The sequence below is a fragment of the Ranitomeya imitator genome, chromosome 8 (genome assembly GCF_032444005.1).
Source record: "Ranitomeya imitator isolate aRanImi1 chromosome 8, aRanImi1.pri, whole genome shotgun sequence".
Lineage (NCBI taxonomy): Eukaryota > Metazoa > Chordata > Amphibia > Anura > Dendrobatidae > Ranitomeya > Ranitomeya imitator.
The window spans coordinates 33,052,154-33,072,991 of NC_091289.1; the positions used below are offsets into that span (position 1 = coordinate 33,052,154).

The 20,838-nt window shown below is 42.8% G+C and overlaps 1 protein-coding gene across 2 annotated transcripts in view; it reads left to right on the forward strand.

Moving 5' to 3' along the window:
- The window catches only part of WNT5A (Wnt family member 5A), a 46,609-nt gene that overhangs the window by 5,766 nt on the left and 20,005 nt on the right, over positions 1 to 20,838 (forward strand). Inside the window, exons 1-4 of one of the 2 annotated variants that reach the window (XM_069736697.1) lie at positions 2,444 to 2,578; positions 2,795 to 2,928; positions 4,440 to 4,687; positions 10,672 to 10,964. In XM_069736697.1, the coding sequence (XP_069592798.1) occupies positions 2,561 to 2,578; positions 2,795 to 2,928; positions 4,440 to 4,687; positions 10,672 to 10,964 (693 nt within the window). In that variant the 5' untranslated portion in view covers positions 2,444 to 2,560. Of the gene's footprint in view, positions 1 to 2,443; positions 2,579 to 2,794; positions 2,929 to 4,439; positions 4,688 to 10,671; positions 10,965 to 20,838 lie in introns of those variants that run through there. The other variant, XM_069736698.1, reaches the window with a different exon arrangement.

The following is a 20,838-nucleotide window of genomic DNA, read 5'->3' on the forward strand; positions in this document are numbered from 1 at the left end:
ACTGATGAAGTGCAGTCTTGTAGTGCTGGTATATAAACCACCTTGCTGTGATGTAGCAGTATCATATAATGGTGTTGTTCATATAATGGCTGGTGTTGTTCTCCATTATTATGATCCGGGTAATCTTCCAGAGAACACTCAGCTATGAATCCATGCAGTCTGTGATCACTTGTGACTTTGTAGGATAATCTAATAATCAGAGGTGCCAGATAATTGTCACTGTGAGAGGTCCATAGCAAAAGCTGATGATGGTGACCAGGGAATGTATGATCTGTGTAGCAGAGCTGGTCATCAATAACTGTCAGCAGGGAGCAGACAAGATGAAGGCTGTGCTGGGCTAGTGAGTGCTGGTGTAGTGAGTGCTGGTGTAGTGAGTGCTGGGCTAGTGAGTGCTGGCGTAGTGAGTGCTGGCGTAGTGAGTGCTGGCGTAGTGAGTGCTGGCGTAGTGAGTGCTGGCGTAGTGAGTGCTGGGCTAGTGAGTGCTGGGCTGGTGAGTGCTGGCATAGTGAGTGCTGGGCTAGTGAGTGCTGGCATAGTGAGTGCTGGGCTAGTGAGTGCTGGGCTAGTGAGTGCTGGGCTAGTGAGTGCTGGTGTAGTGAGTGCTGGCGTAGTGAGTGCTGGCGTAGTGAGTGCTGGCGTAGTGAGTGCTGGCGTAGTGAGTGCTGGGCTAGTGAGTGCTGGGCTAGTGAGTGCTGGGCTAGTGAGTGCTGGGCTAGTGAGTGCTGGTGTAGTGAGTGCTGGCGTAGTGAGTGCTGGCGTAGTGAGTGCTGGCGTAGTGAGTGCTGGCGTAGTGAGTGCTGGCGTAGTGAGTGCTGGCGTAGTGAGTGCTGGCGTAGTGAGTGCTGGGCTAGTGAGTGCTGGGCTAGTGAGTGCTGGCGTAGTGAGTGCTGGCGTAGTGAGTGCTGGCGTAGTGAGTGCTGGCGTAGTGAGTGCTGGCGTAGTGAGTGCTGGCGTAGTGAGTGCTGGCGTAGTGAGTGCTGGCGTAGTGAGTGCTGGCGTAGTGAGTGCTGGCGTAGTGAGTGCTGGCGTAGTGAGTGCTGGCGTAGTGAGTGCTGGCGTAGTGAGTGCTGGCGTAGTGAGTGCTGGCGTAGTGAGTGCTGGCGTAGTGAGTGCTGGCGTAGTGAGTGCTGGCGTAGTGAGTGCTGGCGTAGTGAGTGCTGGGCTAGTGAGTGCTGGCGTAGTGAGTGCTGGCGTAGTGAGTGCTGGCGTAGTGAGTGCTGGCGTAGTGAGTGCTGGCGTAGTGAGTGCTGGCGTAGTGAGTGCTGGCGTAGTGAGTGCTGGCGTAGTGAGTGCTGGGCTAGTGAGTGCTGGCGTAGTGAGTGCTGGCGTAGTGAGTGCTGGCGTAGTGAGTGCTGGCGTAGTGAGTGCTGGCGTAGTGAGTGCTGGCGTAGTGAGTGCTGGGCTGGTGAGTGCTGGGCTGGTGAGTGCTGGCGTAGTGAGTGCTGGGCTAGTGAGTGCTGGCATAGTGAGTGCTGGGCTAGTGAGTGCTGGGCTAGTGAGTGCTGGGCTAGTGAGTGCTGGTGTAGTGAGTGCTGGCGTAGTGAGTGCTGGCGTAGTGAGTGCTGGCGTAGTGAGTGCTGGCGTAGTGAGTGCTGGCGTAGTGAGTGCTGGCGTAGTGAGTGCTGGCGTAGTGAGTGCTGGCGTAGTGAGTGCTGGGCTAGTGAGTGCTGGGCTAGTGAGTGCTGGGCTAGTGAGTGCTGGGCTAGTGAGTGCTGGTGTAGTGAGTGCTGGGCTAGTGAGTGCTGGTGTAGTGAGTGCTGGTGTAGTGAGTGCTGGTGTAGTGAGTGCTGGTGTAGTGAGTGCTGGTGTAGTGAGTGCTGGGCTAGTGAGTGCTGGGCTAGTGAGTGCTGGGCTAGTGAGTGCTGGCGTAGTGAGTGCTGGCGTAGTGAGTGCTGGCGTAGTGAGTGCTGGCGTAGTGAGTGCTGGCGTAGTGAGTGCTGGGCTAGTGAGTGCTGGGCTAGTGAGTGCTGGGCTAGTGAGTGCTGGGCTAGTGAGTGCTGGGCTAGTGAGTGCTGGGCTAGTGAGTGCTGGGCTAGTGAGTGCTGGTGTAGTGAGTGCTGGGCTAGTGAGTGCTGGGCTAGTGAGTGCTGGGCTAGTGAGTGCTGGGCTAGTGAGTGCTGGCATAGTGAGTGCTGGGCTAGTGAGTGCTGGCATAGTGAGTGCTGGCAGTAGCTGCCCCTCTTCACAGGTCTCCTGCTGTAATCTCCTGGAGGAGTAGGATCAGATGAGGTAGGGCAGAGGCTGGCCTTTGTGTTGGGAGAGAGTGGGGCAGCTACAATGAAGCATGAATAAGACAGAAGATCTAGTTCTCTGATTCAGTCCACTTGTATCTTGTAATAAATGTGTGGAGCTGTGCAGCATGTGAGAGGTTCTGCAGCAGCTGGGCCTGGAGCAGATGTGCTGCTGGCAGCTGGGGGATTGCTTCATCCAAGTGTTCTTGGTTAGAGCTGCCCTGTCTCAGGGTTTGGACATCCTTTGTAAATCTATTAGCACATATAAATGATACCAACAAGTCCACAGAGCAGGCACAGACACTGGAGATCCTCACACACAGGGATTAATGGCTGCCAGTCACCGGGTGGGTGGAAAGCTGAGTGCCCCTGCTCACCCTCCTCAGACACCACATTACATTACTACATTCTCACTATTCTTCTCACTATTCTCCTGTTTTCACTTGTTTTATTTTTCCAGTAAATATTTACCTATAATACTGTAAACACAACTTTATACCATGTTTAGTTGCACTTTTTGTTATTATTATTATTATTTATTTTTTTTATTTTCTTTTTTTCAGCCTTCCTTGGGACTGTTACTGAAGGTAGGAGGTTTTCGGGTCCCCGGGGGAGCCATGGTCTCCAGCTATCTCCTGGTCCTCCTCCTGACATTGTCCTGCATCTCTCAGGTGGTGGTGGACGCCAGTTCTTGGTGGTGAGCACTGTTTTTTTTATATTCCTCATTTATAGATTTATTTTCTGTATTACTGCTGTGTTTGATAACTATCTGACATGTAGATTTTTTTTATTATTTATTTATGTATATTTTGCATCATGACCGATACCATTGCTGTAGATCGTCTGAACGATGGCTTCTTGTCTAATGTGTTGCGGTGCTCTTCAATCACTATTAAACTTTCGATGACCATAAGATACATTTTATTTTGTTAGACCCTTTTTTTTTAGCATTGCAGTAACTCTGCCACTTTATCTGCTGGAGATCGCACATGCGATCAGATCGTCACTGTAGTAGCAATGGTCGGCGGTGACGCTCTGCACATGATTTCAATCATTTTAATCTTTTGATTTGGCCTATTTAATCGCACAGTATCCTGTGTGTTTGCAGTAGATTGTATGAACGATCAAATCGGCCATGTGTTTTGCAGTAGACAAAGCTGTCTTTAGTATTTTTTTTTTTATTCTCGCTTGGTTAGCCTCCAGTGACAATCTGCTATACATAGCACAAACCATCAGATCTCTAGTTTATCAGCACAAGTGATCGATCTAGCTTTTTTTTTATGTGCAGAATTCTAGTTCACTGTTTGCTGTGTATTTCAGAGATTGTATGAACGATGCAGTCGCCCTTGTGCTTTTCTAGTGCTTGCTCTGTGCTAGGGGCTTATATCTTTGCATTTTTAGTTTGTACTTCGTTAAATTGCACCGTGAAGATGTCATCTATCCATCGGTACTTGGTCTATGCGATCAGATCGTTATCACATGGACACCAAAGGGTGGAAAAGCCTCGCAGATAATCAGAGGCTGTGTAGTGACGATAGTGACCAGGCTGTGCTGTGTAGTGACGATAGTGACCAGGCTGTGCTGTGTAGTGACCAGGCTGTGCTGTGTAGTGACCAGGCTGTGCTGTGTAGTGACCAGGCTGTGCTGTGTAGTGACCAGGCTGTGCTGTGTGTGCTGTGTAGTGACCAGGCTGTGCTGTGTGTGCTGTGTAGTGACCAGGCTGTGCTGTGTAGTGACCAGGCTGTGCTGTGTAGTGACCAGGCTGTGCTGTGTAGTGACCAGGCTGTGCTGTGTAGTGACCAGGCTGTGCTGTGTAGTGACCAGGCTGTGCTGTGTAGTGACCAGGCTGTGCTGTGTAGTGACCAGGCTGTGCTGTGTAGTGACCATAGTGACCAGGCTGTGCTGTGTAGTGACCAGGCTGTGCTGTGTAGTGACCAGGCTGTGCTGTGTAGTGACCAGGCTGTGCTGTGTAGTGACCAGGCTGTGCTGTGTAGTGACCAGGCTGTGCTGTGTAGTGACCAGGCTGTGCTGTGTAGTGACCAGGCTGTGCTGTGTAGTGACCAGGCTGTGCTGTGTAGTGACCAGGCTGTGCTGTGTAGTGACCAGGCTGTGCTGTGTAGTGACCAGGCTGTGCTGTGTAGTGACCAGGCTGTGCTGTGTAGTGACCAGGCTGTGCTGTGTAGTGACCAGGCTTTGCTGTGTGTGCAGGTCCCTGGCCATGAACCCCGTGCAGCTCCCGGAGGTGTACATCATCGGGGCGCAGCCGCTGTGCAGCCAGTTGTCGGGGCTCTCCCAGGGCCAGAAGAAGCTGTGCCAGCTCTACCAGGACCACATGCAGTACATCGGGGAGGGGGCGAAGACCGGCATCAAGGAGTGCCAGCACCAGTTCCGGCACCGGAGGTGGAACTGCAGCACCGTGGACAACACGTCCGTGTTCGGCAGAGTCATGCAGATAGGTGAGAACACAACGCATGCGCCAGGCTGGAGGGAGGCTGTGGGGGCAGCAGGGTGTATGGCCTGATCTAGGGGGACACTCAGATATCACCACAATTAGCATAAAAAACTATCTATCTATCTATCTATCTATTATCTATCATCTATCTATCTATCTATCTTCTATCATCTATTATCTATCTATCTATTATCTATCTATCTATCTATCTATCTTCTATCATCTATCTATTATCTATCTATCTATCTATCATCTATCTATCTATCTATTATCTATCTATCTATCTATCTATTATCTATCTATCTATCTATCTATCTATCTATCTATCTATCTATCTATCTATCTATCTATCTATCTATCTATCTATCTTCTATCATCTATCATCTATCATCTATCATCTATCATCTATCTATCTATCATCTATTATCTATCTATCTATCTATCTATCTATCTATCTATCTATCTATCTATCTATCTATCTATCTATCTATCTATCTCTCTGTCTATTATTTATCTATATCTATGCATATCTCTATTTATCTATCCATCTCTCTATCTATTATCTATGTTTTTTTTCTAGACAAGGACCTTTTTATAGCAGATGTATCTTGTCTCTACATCTACTATGTATCATGTTTGGCATTCTGACTGATGTGGGACTACAATTCCCAGCATAGCTACATTTGTCTAATGTGGCTTCCGGATTTGATGTTTCCTTGTGGTTCCCTTATTGTGATTAGTTTTCTTGGACCATCTTCCCATCCAGGTGTCTGCGCCCAAATACCCTCCAGTAATCTCCTATATTCCAGGCGCTATTTGTTACTTTTTTGTGCGTTTTCCTTTTCTTCGATACTTTCTTGGTGCAGCATTTTTTCCAGTGCTGAGATGCTGTGATTCTAGACTTAATTTACTATTTATTATGCTTTGCTTCTATAGCGCCATCATATTCCGCGGCACTTCACACACTTCATCATCACTGTCCCCATTGAGGCTCATAATCTACATTCCCTCATCAGTGTGTCTTTTGTAGTGTGTGAGGAAACCAGAGAAAACTCATACAAACTCCTTTCAGTTCTTGTCCTTGGTGGGATTTGAACCCAGGACCCCAGAGCTGCAAAACAGTGCTACCCACTGAGCCGGTCGCGCTACCCACTGAGCCGGCCGCGCTACCCACTGAGCCGGCCGCGCTACCCACTGAGCCGGCCGCGCTACCCACTGAGCCGGCCGCGCTACCCACTGAGCCGGCCGCGCTACCCACTGAGCCGGCCGCGCTACCCACTGAGCCGGCCGCGCTACCCACTGAGTCGGCCGCGCTACCCACTGAGCCGGCCGCGCTACCCACTGAGCCGAAAAATCGCAGCGCTCGGGAACATGGCATTACTTGCTCGACACCTATAGATTAATGATGATGAAACGATCTAATGCCGTAGAATCCGTCATTAATCCCCGGTTCCTGCCCCACTTTAATGACCTTATTATAAGGAATTATTGTATTATCCTCTTTTCACACCTACCATGTTCTTACACGATGATCCCACCTCTCCGGTCGTCTTCGCCCTTTTTCTGTCCCATCTTGCGGTTTTTCGCGTCCCTTTCGCACGTCTCCGCTCTTTAGAGGAGCCTCCCTGCAGGTCGCAACAACCTCCATCCCGGGGGATTGAACGATCCCGACTATTTCTACCAGATTTCCAATCTCTCGAATATCCCGGCATAAACCTATTTCTTAAACAAGAAGTAATTTATAAGGGCAATTAGCCACTTACACTAACTGCTGCGCTAAGAGGTCTTAATAGGTATGTGGAGGCGGCGTCCCAGGCCGGGGATAGAGCGGAGACTGTTCATCCAGCGCTAGAAACCGGACTCTCACACTTTATTTAAGTTTCATAAAGTTTGGGGGGAGGGGAGCCACTCGGATGATTTTTATTTCTGGGAAATTAGCTGAAATGTAAAATTGCTCAGCTTTAAAGATGATGTGTTCCAGAATTAATCTGCTTTTATAGGCACTTTTGGTAATTCCGTATATCAAGATGTCTGCACATGTCTCCTGCAATTATCAAAGAATTCACACTGTATATTTTCCTATCAAAAGTGCAGATAAATAATATTTTGTATTGTTTGGTTCGGTCCTAGCTGTGGACTTCTAACAATCTATGCACATTTTATGCTATATTTCTTTCAAGCATTTTTTTCTTTTTTTTTTTCATCTAAACATTTTTGTTACATCATGAACCTTTTTTTTTTTTTTTCATCAATTGCATCTGTTTCCCATATATAAAAGCCATCTAATGCTTTGGTAATTGCTTCCCTGTGTTAAATGGACACTATTTGATAGAAAAGAAAATACTAAAAAAAAAAAAAGCTGCTTGTAATAGTAATAGAGTGAACAATCCAGAAGACATTTTGCATTTTATTTCATTTTTTTAATTCAATTAAATGTGGTTAAAAAAAAAAGGAATAAATTATTAGCTCTAAAAGAATTAAAAAAAATGAAAATATTGGCTCAAAAAATAATAAATTGTTAGCTCTACAAAAATAAAAAATGAATAAAACATTGGCTCTAAAAAAAATACAAAAATGAATAAAATATTGGCTCTAAAAATAATAAAATAATAGCTCTAAAAAAAATACAAAAATGAATAAAATATTGGCTGTAAAAATAATAAAATAGCTCTAAAAAAAATAATGAATAAAATATTGGCTCTAAAAAAAAATAGGAATGTTTGCTCTAAAAAAAATAGGAATAAAATGTTGGCTCTCAAAAAAAAAAAATAGGAATAAAATATTGATTCTAAAAAAAAAAATTGGAATATTGGCTCTAAAAAATAGGAATAAAATGTTGGCTCTCAAAAAAAAAAAAAAAAATATTGGCCCTAAAAAAATAGTAATAAAATGGGAATAACATATTGTCTCTAAATATAATATGAATTAAATATTAGCTAAAAAAAATACTAAAGAATAAAATGTTTAAAAAAACAAACAAACATATGAATAGCTCTAAAAAAAAAAAAAATTCTATGTTACGTTACAATGGACAGTCAAAACAGTGATTATTTAATGAAATTTGTTTTCCAATCTACTTGAATCCATAGCAAAAAAAAAAAAAAAGTGGAAACAAACAAAAAACCATAAAGATGTCCCAACACGCAAAAATAAGAATAATGTTTAATAGGCTTATTTTAATATACAGTTTCTCTTTTATTTTCTGATGGTCGGAGTTCTAAAAAGTTTTAAACTTCCTCGAATTCAAAATATTTATTAATCTTTTTAAGTTCTAAGACGAATTACACTGTGGTCGCCTCGCACTCCAATAAATTCTATGGGGTCAGATTAGTTAAAGCGGTTTCTATTCATTGCCGAATCCTGACTTTCTCCTTGGATTTCAGATGGCCTATGGCATTTCTATAGGACTGTGGACAATATGGCATTCATATAGACAGAACACTCGCATTACACAAAGTGAACAGAACTTGTTTCTTAATTTAATCCAAACCTTCTGCGGGCTTTCGGGTTAAATTCTCCATTTCGATGCTTTTAGAGGCCGTTTAGAGATAAACACTGCGACGATTTTAATTCAATGTAAGAATGAGATGGCACAAAGTTTGATAGGAAGGAACAGAAAAACAAAAAAAAATAAAAAAATAAAGATATCGGATTTAAGGATCTTGTGTTTTTATTTCTGCCTGACATTTATTTTGGAAAGTTCTGTTAAGTGCAGTTATTGTAACCCTCTGCACATGCAACTTCTCAAATCATCTTGTTTTCATTTAATGGGAACTAGTGTGGGAATAAAGTTATGAAAAAGCCCAAAATCACTTCCACCATGTGAACCTTCTCCACTTTTTTGATTAACAGATAAATTGGCTAAAGTATTCCAACCTGCAGTTACGAAAGGTGCCTATTAGGGGCGTAATCCGAGAGTGCCCGAATGTTTGTGGACATCGGGCTGCTTTACAATTTAAAATCATCAAACTTTTTTTTATTTCTTTTTTTAAATTTAAGCATTTAAAAGTTTCAAAGTATTTTGCCTTTTATATACCTTATTCTATACTTCTTTTTTTTTTTTTTATATGGCTTATTATGCATCATTTTATATTAGGTATACCTTTTTTTTTTTTTTTGTCTCATTATTGTCTATCTTACTTTACACCTTTTTAAATATAACTTGTATCATGTACATTTTTCATTTTTTGGGAAATGTCCATTTGCAAAAATTTTATATATATATATATATATATATATATATATATATATATATATATATATATATATATATATATATATATATATATAATATTGGATGCTTTCCTGAAACGGAAAGTACTTGCAAGCAGCATAATACAAAGAATAGCATCCACTATGTATTTCCTTTAAGTAGAGGGCTTTTCTTTCTCTTTCGTCCCGCTACATTTAGCCCAACTTGGGTCTCTCCCTAAGGTGGCTAGCATGTATGTGTATGTATGTGTATATATATATATATATAGATAGATACACACACGCGCACATACACATACATACACGCGCACATACACATACATACACGCGCACATACACATACACACATACATACATGCGCACATACATACATACACGCACACATACACATACACACATACATACACACACTATTATGTATACCCCTCCTCACATGTAAGGCGCCATGGAATAAATGGCGCTATAAAATATTTTTTTTAAATTGATGACCTCCACTTTGCTTGTTCTCTTGTGGCCAGGCTTACATGGCATAATTGCAGCCATTGACCTGCAGGTACCAATAGTTTAATCAGTGGACAATGATCTGTTCAGACTCCCTGACCACAATCCTCCGTATACAGAACTATCATTAATACAATTGTTCTGTGCGCAAAATATTATCGGCAGAACATCACCTGTTCAAAAGCTCATTATTACACACCATGAACAAGCATTTTGCTCACTTGGAGATCTGATTTCGATGGGCCGATGATCAGAAACGAGAGTTCCGGCGAATGTTCGTTCCCCGATATCGGCCTTTGAAAACCGTCCTTAATTTATGGTTGACTCTTTGGCGCAAAGTCTGAGTCCTCCGTCTACCGTGTCCTATCTATTACTGGTGCCGCCCCTGGTTATGAGCACTGAAACAATTTAATGGTAGAGAAATATCAATGTCTTCTCTTACATTGGTCGTCTAGGATTAGAAAAAAAAATGTTTTCCACCAAGAAAAAAAACAAAAAAATTGTGCCATGCTTGTACAAAGACTGTAGTATGTAGTACTGGAGTTCAGCTTTATTCACTTTAATGATTATTTCTAGGTGTTTAATTGTGTACTAGACCAGAAGTGGACATAGTATTGTTGCAGCCTGTACAGACACACAGGGGCCAAGAGGTGTGGGGACCACTACCACCCCCAAAGCCGGTGGAAGTGTGCATTATGATGAAATATTGAACTGCAAAGGGCCCATATTCTGCTCTTGCGCGGGGGGCCTTAAACCGCTCTTGCGCGCGGGGGGCCTTAAACCGCTCTTGCGCGCGGGGGGCCTTAAACCGCTCTTGCGCGCGGGGGGCCTTAAACCGCTCTTGCGCGCGGGGGGCCTTAAACCGCTCTTGCGCGCGGGGGGCCTTAAACCGCTCTTGCGCGCGGGGGGGCCTTAAACCGCTCTTGCGCGCGGGGGGCCTTAAACCGCTCTTGCGCGCGGGGGGCCTTAAACCGCTCTTGCGCGCGGGGGGCCTTAAACCGCTCTTGCGCGCGGGGGGCCTTAAACTGCTCTTGCGCGGGGGGCCTTAAACTGCTCTTGCGCGGGGGGCCTTAAACTGCTCTTGCGCGGGGGGCCTTAAACTGCTCTTGCGCGGGGGGCCTTAAACTGCTCTTGCGCGGGGGGCCTTAAACCGCTCTTGCGCCGGGGGCCTTAAACCGCTACCTCGCAGAGGCCTCTTCTGTCTGTTTCCGCTCCTGTGGTATTTTAGGACTCGTCACACTCATTTTCTGTTTTTCTTGTATTCTTATTGTGTAGGAAGCAGAGAAACAGCATTCACCTATGCAATCAGTGCTGCGGGAGTTGTGAATGCCATCAGCAGAGCGTGCAGAGAGGGGGAGCTCTCAACATGTGGATGCAGCAGAGCAGCTCGTCCGAAGGATCTACCCCGGGATTGGCTATGGGGTGGCTGCGGGGATAACCTAGACTATGGCTACAGATTTTCTAAGGAATTTGTGGATGCAAGGGAACGAGAGAAAATCTATCAGAAGGGATCCTATGATAACGCCAGGATCATGATGAACTTGTACAACAATGAAGCTGGGAGAAGGGTAAGATGTTTTAATTATTGCAATCAACGTGACTTACATTAGTTTTGGCTAAACTATATTATATGGTTCTACCCGACCACCTATTCCTCAAGCCTCCCCCCTCTTCCCAGTTCATTTTTCAGCAACTTGGGATTTGTCAGGCTTGTATCCCGCGAAAATTAGTGTGGGAGGTCTCAAATGTTTGTTCTTTTATAGAAATTTTGTCTTATTCTTTGGGTTGTTAATATTGTTGGGCTATCACATGATTTTCTGCATATCATCCAACCCTCTTTACCATTGATGATCTAGGCTTAGAATGGCCCTTTGCCATGTCCTTGGTGGACGTTTGAACAGCCACTATTGGGGGAGTCCAATGAGCTTACGTCCTCTTAATATTTAGATTGGGGTTAGGCCATGATACAGGTTGTGTGGCCAAAGATCACGGTCACACTGCGACCCTCTAGGGCACCGTGATAATCAACTCTGAGCCATTTGTGTTTGTTCTGGTTTTTGAGCCCTACTGGTCCTAGTACAGCCCAATTTACCTTAAATACGTTGCGATGTGGTAGTGACAGTGTTTTTTGGCCTTGCGATCTGTGTCAACCTTGAGATTTGTATATCGGACTGTACCATAACTTGGCCTTATTCCCTCCCTGAGAAGCCGCAGCCGCTTCTTTCCTCTGAACGGATAGGCGTTCATTGTGTTTTCCCTGCAAACCTCTTTAACTGGTAGAATGTTAAATGGCCTGTATTATAGGTGACCATGTGCTCAAAGGGTTAAACTAGTAATTAAAATAAAGCATTCCATACGCAAGAACAGTTTGTTGTGCAGAGACTGCCATCGTCCTAACCTTAGCCGCTGGGCAGTGCGGCTTAGCTCCTTTCCCATCCTGGGTGTAACCTTAGACTGGGTCCTCAGATGTGGTCCATGTGATCCATAAACATCATGCTGGTCACTCCCGTCACAGGCTGTAGGTCTTAAAATAATCCGTCACTTGCCATAAATGTTTTCTTTTCCTACCTTGTGTAAAGGCCACTTTTCTCTTGAGTCCGGTGTTGTTTTTGCTTTGTTCCCGAGAGATGGACTCTTCTTCCTTGTATATAAATCTAGTCTTTTAGCCAAGTGGGTGCGCTCTGATGGAAATTGATATTGCCTCTCTTAGGACAACCTAGTATTTTGCCGCTAGGCTCTTTCAGTGTCTGGTTGGGTTTGCAAAGGCCCATTGTCCAGCTACATGCAAAAATAACTTGACCCTAGTACACAAATGTACTCTTCTGTGTAATATTAATTTCGCTGTCTTGTTTAATGAATGATTTCGATGACACTCTTTTCTGCAAATTGTGAATCAAGTGTACTAGCACTGCTCATCAGCGCTCCTTCACAGCGGCCTACCGGAGGATTCTCCTGCTCCCCTGTGAGCCAGTCCGAGCCTGCAACATTGTTTATTGTTCTGGTATCTAGTTGAAATGTTGAATCTAGTATGTCAGAAATAATCTATTTACACAAAACTTAATTGCTAAATAACCAATTTTTTTTTTTATCTTAATATCTTCACTTGCCGGCAAAATAAAGACCACCTTTTTTGCATCCCGAAAACCTTTGCAGATTCAATATGTCTCTCTACTGAGTGTATGCTGCAATGTATCTATTTTAGTTAATGCACTGTGTGCTATACAGGCTAGAATCAAGGCGCATACAGTCATGGTCGAAAGTGTTGGCATCCTGGAAATTGTTCAAGAAAATGCAATTACTCATCTTTTGTTATACACTTGTTTATTTCCTTTGTGTGTATCGGAGCAACACAATAAAACGGACGAAAAAAAAAAGACAAATTGGACATAATTTCACAGACCTCAAAAAATGGGCCAGACAACATTGTTGGCACCGTGAACTTAATTTTTGGTTGCACACCCTTTGGAATAAATAACTGAAATCGATGGCTTCCTATAACCATCAACAAGCTTCTTGCACCTCTCAACTGGAATTTTTGACTATTCCAGGTCTTTCCCATTAGATACAGATTGGGAAAATTGTGGTACATTTCTGCGCTGCTGAATCACTAGAATTCCAGAATTATTAGTACGTGTGGCTTTATTATTCTACCCCTTTCAGAGTTCAAGACTCCTTCATCAGGAAACCCCACTTCTCCCGACAGCAACTTTAAGATCTCTCCACAGGTGTTCAATGGAATTTAGATGCAGACTCATTGCTGGCCACTTCGGAACTCTACAGCACTGTTTTCAGCCATTTCTGAAGTATGTTTGGGGTCATTGTCCTGCTTGGAAGACCCATAATCTAGGAAGCAAACTCCACTTTCTGACACTGGGCACTACATTGCAACCCAAAATCCTTTGGTAATCTTCAGCTTTCAAGATATCTTGCACACAGTTAAGGCACCCAGTACCAGAGGCAGAAAAACCACCCCAAAACATCATTGAACTTCAACCATATATTACTGTAGGTATTATCTTCTTTGTTGGCTTCATTCTGTTTTCATTAAACAGTAGATTGATGTGCTTTGCCAAAAAGCGAGATACAGGTCCTTCTCAAAAAATTAGCATATAGTGTTAAATTTCATTATTTACCATAATGTAATGATTACAATTAAACTTTCATATATTATAGATTCATTATCCACAAACTGAAATTTGTCAGGTCTTTTATTGTTTTAATACTGATGATTTTGGCATACAACTCCTGATAACCCAAAAAACCTGTCTCAATAAATTAGCATATCAAGAAAAGGTTCTCTAAACGACCTATTACCATAATCTTCTGAATCAACTAATTAACTCTAAACACATGCAAAAGATACCTGAGGCTTTTATAAACTCCCTGCCTGGTTCATTACTCAAAACCCCCATCATGGGTAAGACTAGCGACCTGACAGATGTCAAGAAGGCCATCATTGACACCCTCAAGCAAGAGGGTAAGACCCAGAAAGAAATTTCTCAACAAATAGGCTGTTCCCAGAGTGCTGTATCAAGGCACCTCAATGGTAAGTCTGTTGGAAGGAAACAATGTGGCAGAAAACGCTGTACAACGAGAAGAGGAGACCGGACCCTGAGGAAGATTGTGGAGAAGGACCGATTCCAGACCTTGGGGAACCTGAGGAAGCAGTGGACTGAGTCTGGTGTGGAAACATCCAGAGCCACCGTGCACAGGCGTGTGCAGGAAATGGGCTACAGGTGCCGCATTCCCCAGGTAAAGCCACTTTTGAACCATAAACAGCGGCAGAGGCGCCTGACCTGGGCTACAGAGAAGCAGCACTGGACTGTTGCTAAGTGGTCCCAAGTACTTTTTTCTGATGAAAGCAAATTTTGCATGTCATTCGGAAATCAAGGTGCCAGAGTCTGGAGGAAGACTGGGGAGAAGGAAATGCCAAAATGCCTGAAGTCCAGTGTCAAGTACCCACAGTCAGTGATGGTGTGGGGTGCCATGTCAGCTGCTGGTGTTGGTCCACTGTGTTTCATCAAGGGCAGGGTCAATGCAGCTAGCTATCAGGAGATTTTGGAGCACTTCATGCTTCCATCGGCTGAAATGCTTTATGGAGATGAAGATTTCATTTTTCAGCACGACCTGGCACCTGCTCACAGTGCCAAAACCACTGGTAAATGGTTTACTGACCATGGTATTACTGTGCTCAATTGGCCTGCCAACTCTCCTGACCTGAACCCCATAGAGAATCTGTGGGATATTGTGAAGAGAAAGTTGAGAGACGCAAGACCCAACACTCTGGATGAGCTTAAGGCCGCTATTGAAGCATCCTGGGCCTCCATAACATCTCAGCAGTGTCACAGGCTGATTGCCTCCATGCCACGCCGCATTGAAGCAGTCATTTCTGCCAAAGGATTCCCGACCAAGTATTGAGTGCATAACTGAACATTATTATTTGATGGGTTTTTTGTTTGTTATTAAAAAACACTTTTATTTGATTGGATGGGTGAAATATGCTAATTTATTGAGACAGGTTTTTTGGGTTATCAGGAGTTGTATGCCAAAATCATCAGTATTTAAACAATAAAAGACCTGACAAATTTCAGTTGGTGGATAATGAATCTATAATATATGAAAGTTTAATTGTAATCATTACATTATGGTAAATAATGAAATTTAACACTATATGCTAATTTTTTGAGAAGGACCTGTATATTGGTCTTTTCTGTCCACAAATTGCTTCCCAGAAGGATTTTGGATTACTTGCAGTACTTACACTTTGGCAAACTGCAGTCTAGCTTTTTTATGTCTGTGTCAGCGGTGGGGTGCCACTGGGTCTCCTGCCATAGCATTTCATTTGATTCAAATGTAAACGGATAGTTTGCGCTGACACTTTTTTTTTTTTTCTTTGGGACTTGATTGAGGCTGCTTATCCATCATCCAGAGTATTCTGCAACCTTTTCATTTTTTTTTTCTGTCGACCACGTCAAGGGAGATTAACAACAGTGCCATGGGTTGTAAGCTTCTTGATTGTTTTGTTTTGCACAGTGGACAAAGGAGCATCAAGATCTCTGCAGATGGACTTGTAACTTTGAGATTGTTGATATTTTTCAACAATTTTGGGTCTCCAATCCTCAGACCGTTCTCTTCCTTCTGCTGTCCGTTCATACTGTGGCACACACAGACACATGATGCGAAGATTGAGTCAACCTCACCTCTTTTTAACTGGTTTCAGGTGTGATTTTCATATTGAACACACCTGTTACTTGCCACAGGTGAGTTTGAACGAGCATTATATGCTTGAAACCAAGTTGTTTATCCACAATTTTGATAAGGTGGCTCGTTTTTGAGGTTTTGTGTGAAATGATGTCCAATTATCCTGTTTGTACACACAAAGGAAATACAGGTTTTAATTGCGATAATTTTCTGGGGAAAATACTTGAAGGCTCCCAAAACTAAAAAAAAACAAAAAAAAAACAAAGCGCTAATCTAACACTCTATGAAACGAGCAATGTAAAAATGACTTGCTGTTCATATGCTCAGACTTTTGAACGTCTCTTAACCACTTCAGTGTTTTTTAAAGGCAAAAACTGGGTAAAAAAAGTGACCCGACTGTTCTTCAGGTGCCTTTTGCTCTATACTTTTATAATGGATGTCAATGGGAAAGCTCAAAAGGCACCCAGAAGACGCCCATGTGTGTGTGTGTTTTTTTTTTTTTTTGGGGGGGGAGGGGGGGGTTGTCAGTTGAATACAGTTTAAAAATAAAAAAGTCTGGAAGGTGCCAGTTCAAAGATGCCCCAAAGTGCTGGAAAAATTCTCAGGAAAGCTGTTGGCGGTGAAAAGAAAACCATTATACACATCTCGGGGTTTACTAAACACCAGAAAAGATATGTTTCTTGAAGCGTCATCTGCTTGAAAATGGACATTTTGGTAGTAGTACTGACGCATTTTGGGCTCCCTGCTTTCTCCAGCTTGGCATGATCCGTGATGTTGACATAACACACAGGAAAAAACACTTTTATAAGTTTTTATAGCAAAAGACATGATGGTGAAGGTCTCATCCTTGTGATCCTCCTTCCACCAGTCCTTCAAGTCTTTCCGTTTCTCATTGAAGGACCTGGGTTAACTTATTTTGATTTAAATGGTTTATTTTTTCTCCCTTCTACCGCTTTGTTTTGCACCACACTTAGTAATATTAGTGTTGACAAAACTAGGGAGTGTTGCTCAAAACAACCAGTTTTGTGCTCCTCGAATACTCAGAATCTGGCTTCTTTTAGGCATTTCATAGTCCTTTTATCTCCTAGTTCTTTTATAAAAAATGTTCTATGATTTTGCTTCATTGTACAGGCTTTAATTCTAATTACTCTAAATGTGGAAAGACCCCCAGTCACTGATCCAGTGCTTTGTATCCCCGTAATCATACCACACCACCCTGAAGCAGTCTTTCCTCATTATTGGATTGACTTTTGCTCTGAAACATAATTTTCCCTAAATCACAAGTTATCCCCTATGTCTGGATAACTTGCTGATTGCTGGGAAACCAACCTCTGAGACTTCCCCCCCCCCCCCCCCCCCCTCAATGATTTCTAGAATAGGGATCTGCAGGGCCTCATTTTGAATGGAGCAGAGGTTGTGCAAAAGTTCAGCCTGTGCCCCATTTATTGTCTATGGGACTTACGGACATAGCAGGGCGCTGAACTTGACTTTCTTGACCAAACTTCTACTTTGTTCAGTACTGGGATCTGCACTGCCCCATTCTTGAAATTTCTGGGAGTCCCACTACTCCAATCCCTAGCGATCAACAAATCATCTGGGAAATGAACCCAAAATCTGTAACTGGGTCATCCCACCTACCACGTGCCATTTGGTTCTGATATCTCCTTGTCAGGAGTAGAGTTGAGCGAATATGTTCAGAATTGGTCGCCGAATCTGAATTTGCCATACTGGTACCCTATTCATGCCGAATTTATGTTTGATCGGCTCCGAAAATTTTCGTTCATTTCTACTCCCATTGACTCCAATGACGTTGTTTTTGCAATATTTGGCGCTGATCATAAAGAATTTTGAAAAATTCGATCAACTCTAGTCAGGAGCCAGAGCCCAGACCTCTGCACCCCCTACAGCATTGTCTCTGCATTTGACTGCACGGTTTGTAGAGATAAAACTCAATTTCCAGAACCTACCTTGACATTGCAACAGTTGTGATAATCTTTCACGTTTGGACTACGTCTTTGTCTTCTGAAACTATGGTCTAAGTGGTAACGTTTCTCATTGTGGAGAGTAACCTATCAAGCCTGGTGGAGTAAGGAGACTTAAAAGCCAGGCATGCTCCTCTGGGAAATTTTAAATATGCAAATTGTCTCTTCAGAGAGGAAGAGGACTTGAACTCTTGTGCCACCTACTGGAAGCAAGGATCCTACAAATCCTTCAACAAGCCTTGCAATATGACTTGAGGTAAAAGCCAAACCAGAATCTGACATATTCCAAGGCTCATTGAAGGGTCGATATTGACTTTTAGGATTGCTGCTTCCAAATTGTGGCCCTAGAATTCAAGTCTTCTGAAAGTACAAATGCGTGGCCTGACAATATGAATATTGACGATCATTTACAGTTTTGCACTAGTCCATTGTCTCCCTAATCTGCTAGTTTAGTGTAGCATGTTAATGGTTAAACTTGGACTTCTCGTACAAATGAAAAGCCATCTATAGCTGGTGATCCCTTGTGAGCTAATACTTAAGGTTTGAGATGGCTACAAACTCCATTTAAAGCTTTTGTTTTCGGGTGGAGTTCTACTTGAATTAATTTCATGACTCGACATTCAGATAGGGAGTGCTAGTGAACGGTGGATTGCGACATTGTTGGGCCTTTTTTATTTGTATGTTCTTTTTTATAACCTATTTGTTGGGCGACCAAAGTCTAGACTTAATTATTCTAACTTTTTATGAAGATCTAAATTATAGGTTATTCCCATTCTTTTTAACGCAAGGCTAATCGTCTAGTTGATGATAAACAGTGGCCACCATAAAGTTTAATATTTCATCTTTGTAGAAGCACTTAAGTATCTTCCTAGTTAGAGAAAACAGCAGAGCTGTAAACCTTTAGTCATACAACGAAAGCCTACTTAGTAATATCTACGCTGTTTAGATGGGTTGTCCAGTATTTGGACAACCCCTTCTTAAATGTCCGAGTCTTCCAAGTAAAATAAGAAAAAACTTATACTCTCCTCTTGCACTGGCAAAGGTCCAGCAATGTCTGTGCTGAGTGTCCCAGCGCTCACATGACCTGAACATGAAATGGTCCAGGCCATAGCCGGTCAACTGTCGCTAATTGGCTGCTGCGCCCAAGTAACATAATATCACACAGGTGATTGGATACAAAGAGCTAGCATTGCTGGAACGCTGTTTATACGGAAGGCGATTTTACAAACTTTAGGGCGTTTAGGAAGGGGTTGTCCATGTTGTGGACAATCCCTTTTTATGGTTGATTTATCCTTGAATTTAAGTTTTGGGCTTCTAGAATCCATATCTACGTTTAGCACTAAAGCAAATTTGGAATAGAATTTGGGAAATTTAATACGATAGAGTTTTTTTGTTAAGTTGCATGTGATTTTGTAGTGGCAATTGTTTCAAATTTAAGACGCCAAAAAAAAGCCAAGGGTTAAGGGTTTGTCCCAAAATTAACACGTATGACTTGTCCACCAATGGGATTCCCATGATCACGAACACAGAGGCCCCATGTCCCTTGTTTGAATTAAGTGGCACATAGAGAGCGCATTGCTTTAAAGGCATGCTGTCAATTTTGTATATTTTCAATGAAGCATTATGGTGCATTGAAAAAATGCTTGATTTCAGTTGGGGCATCCATTTGTGAAGCTGGTATCTTTTTGAGTACTAAGTCAAGAAAAAGAGATAAATGCAATGTTTGTCCTTCCTTCTAAAGAGAATGATTATACCATAAAAACATATAGTTTTCATTAAGGAAGCACTAAACAGATTTGTAACGAGGTGGATATATTGCCTGTGTTCCACCTTGAAGACACTGGTGTTATGATGTCTAATCTGAATTCAGATATGCATTATTGGTGATAATGTTGTGTGCTGCCTTACGATGGGGAGAGTGAGAGTTAATATTTGGGACAAGCCCAGAATGGGAGGGGCTATGTTGAAGGGACAGAAACTGTTTCCTGTGAGGAAGTCAGATGGGGCCCATGTGCGTGAAAAGCAGACCTAAGGTCTGAACAGCAGGTAGTGCCGCATAACATAGGTGTCCTAAAGCGAGAGAAGACAGGCAGTGGAGAGTGTGATCCAGATTAAAGAGAATAGGAAAACTGACAGAAGGACAGAGTGGTCAATTGGAGACTGGTCCTGTGAGAGGACGCCTAGTAGTACGGCCCCAAGTTTACAACTCGCAGAGGTAACAGGACGAGATGGGACAGAAATTGTAAGAGGAAGAGTATTCTGGGCGGGTGTTACAAGACGTAAGTAGCATAGAAATGAAGTACTGGCCATATTTGCAATCTAGTTCCATCGAAGGGAAAGAAGACATGGAACTGTGGGTTGAGAATAGGACTCTCACTAGCAGGACTGCAGTAGTACTGAGCTGGATTGTGGTACAGGCAGGTGAACTAGTGGAAACAGGAACCAAAGAGGCCTACCTTTTCTTTTGAGCTCAATTTTAGAATTAAAAAGCTGCCCTCTAGCTGTGCGTCCATGTTTGGGACCCGGTCCTGCTCAGCCCTTATACACACAGGACGTCACTATGAATCAGGGTAAGGTTTCAATATTTGAGGTTAGGACCATCCCCAACTTGGGTACACCTTGATGTTGGTGGGATGGCTTTTATGCTTTATTTTTTTAAGTCAAAATCTGTGCTTACGAAGTACCCAATGTTGTTTATATGCACTATTGTTTTTACTTATTTCCTTTTTCGTTTTTTCTTTTTTAGAAGTCCAGTTTAGAACAAACATTGAGGGCATTTGCATTCTTGCAAAGAATAGCCTTCTAAAGCTTAACTGCCAGCAATAAAATTTAGGGTTTCCTTTTACATGTCAGTAATTTTTCTCATACGAAAAAATGGGCCGCGTTTTATCAGAGTTTGGTCAGGTTTTTACCATGAAAGTTTAGTTTAGTTTCATCAGTTTTTCTCAGAAAGAAACAAAAAAAACTCAACTGATGGTGGTTTCTCCAGTTTCAATCAATCGGTGAAAACTGGACCGCACATGGATGGTATCCCCACTGTCTGAGCCCAATCAGTGGTCAGAGTTGATAGATATGAGTGCTTTCCGTGAAAAACACAAATGGCACCCGCACGAGAGAAACTGCTGTGTGTGAAAAGGCAATAAGGAAAAGTGCAGCCAAGACTGAGCTGAAAATTCCTATGGCAAATTAGCCGCTGCTGTTTAACAAACACTTGATTTTGTAGGGGAACAGCTGATTTTACATGGAAGACCCTGCAACA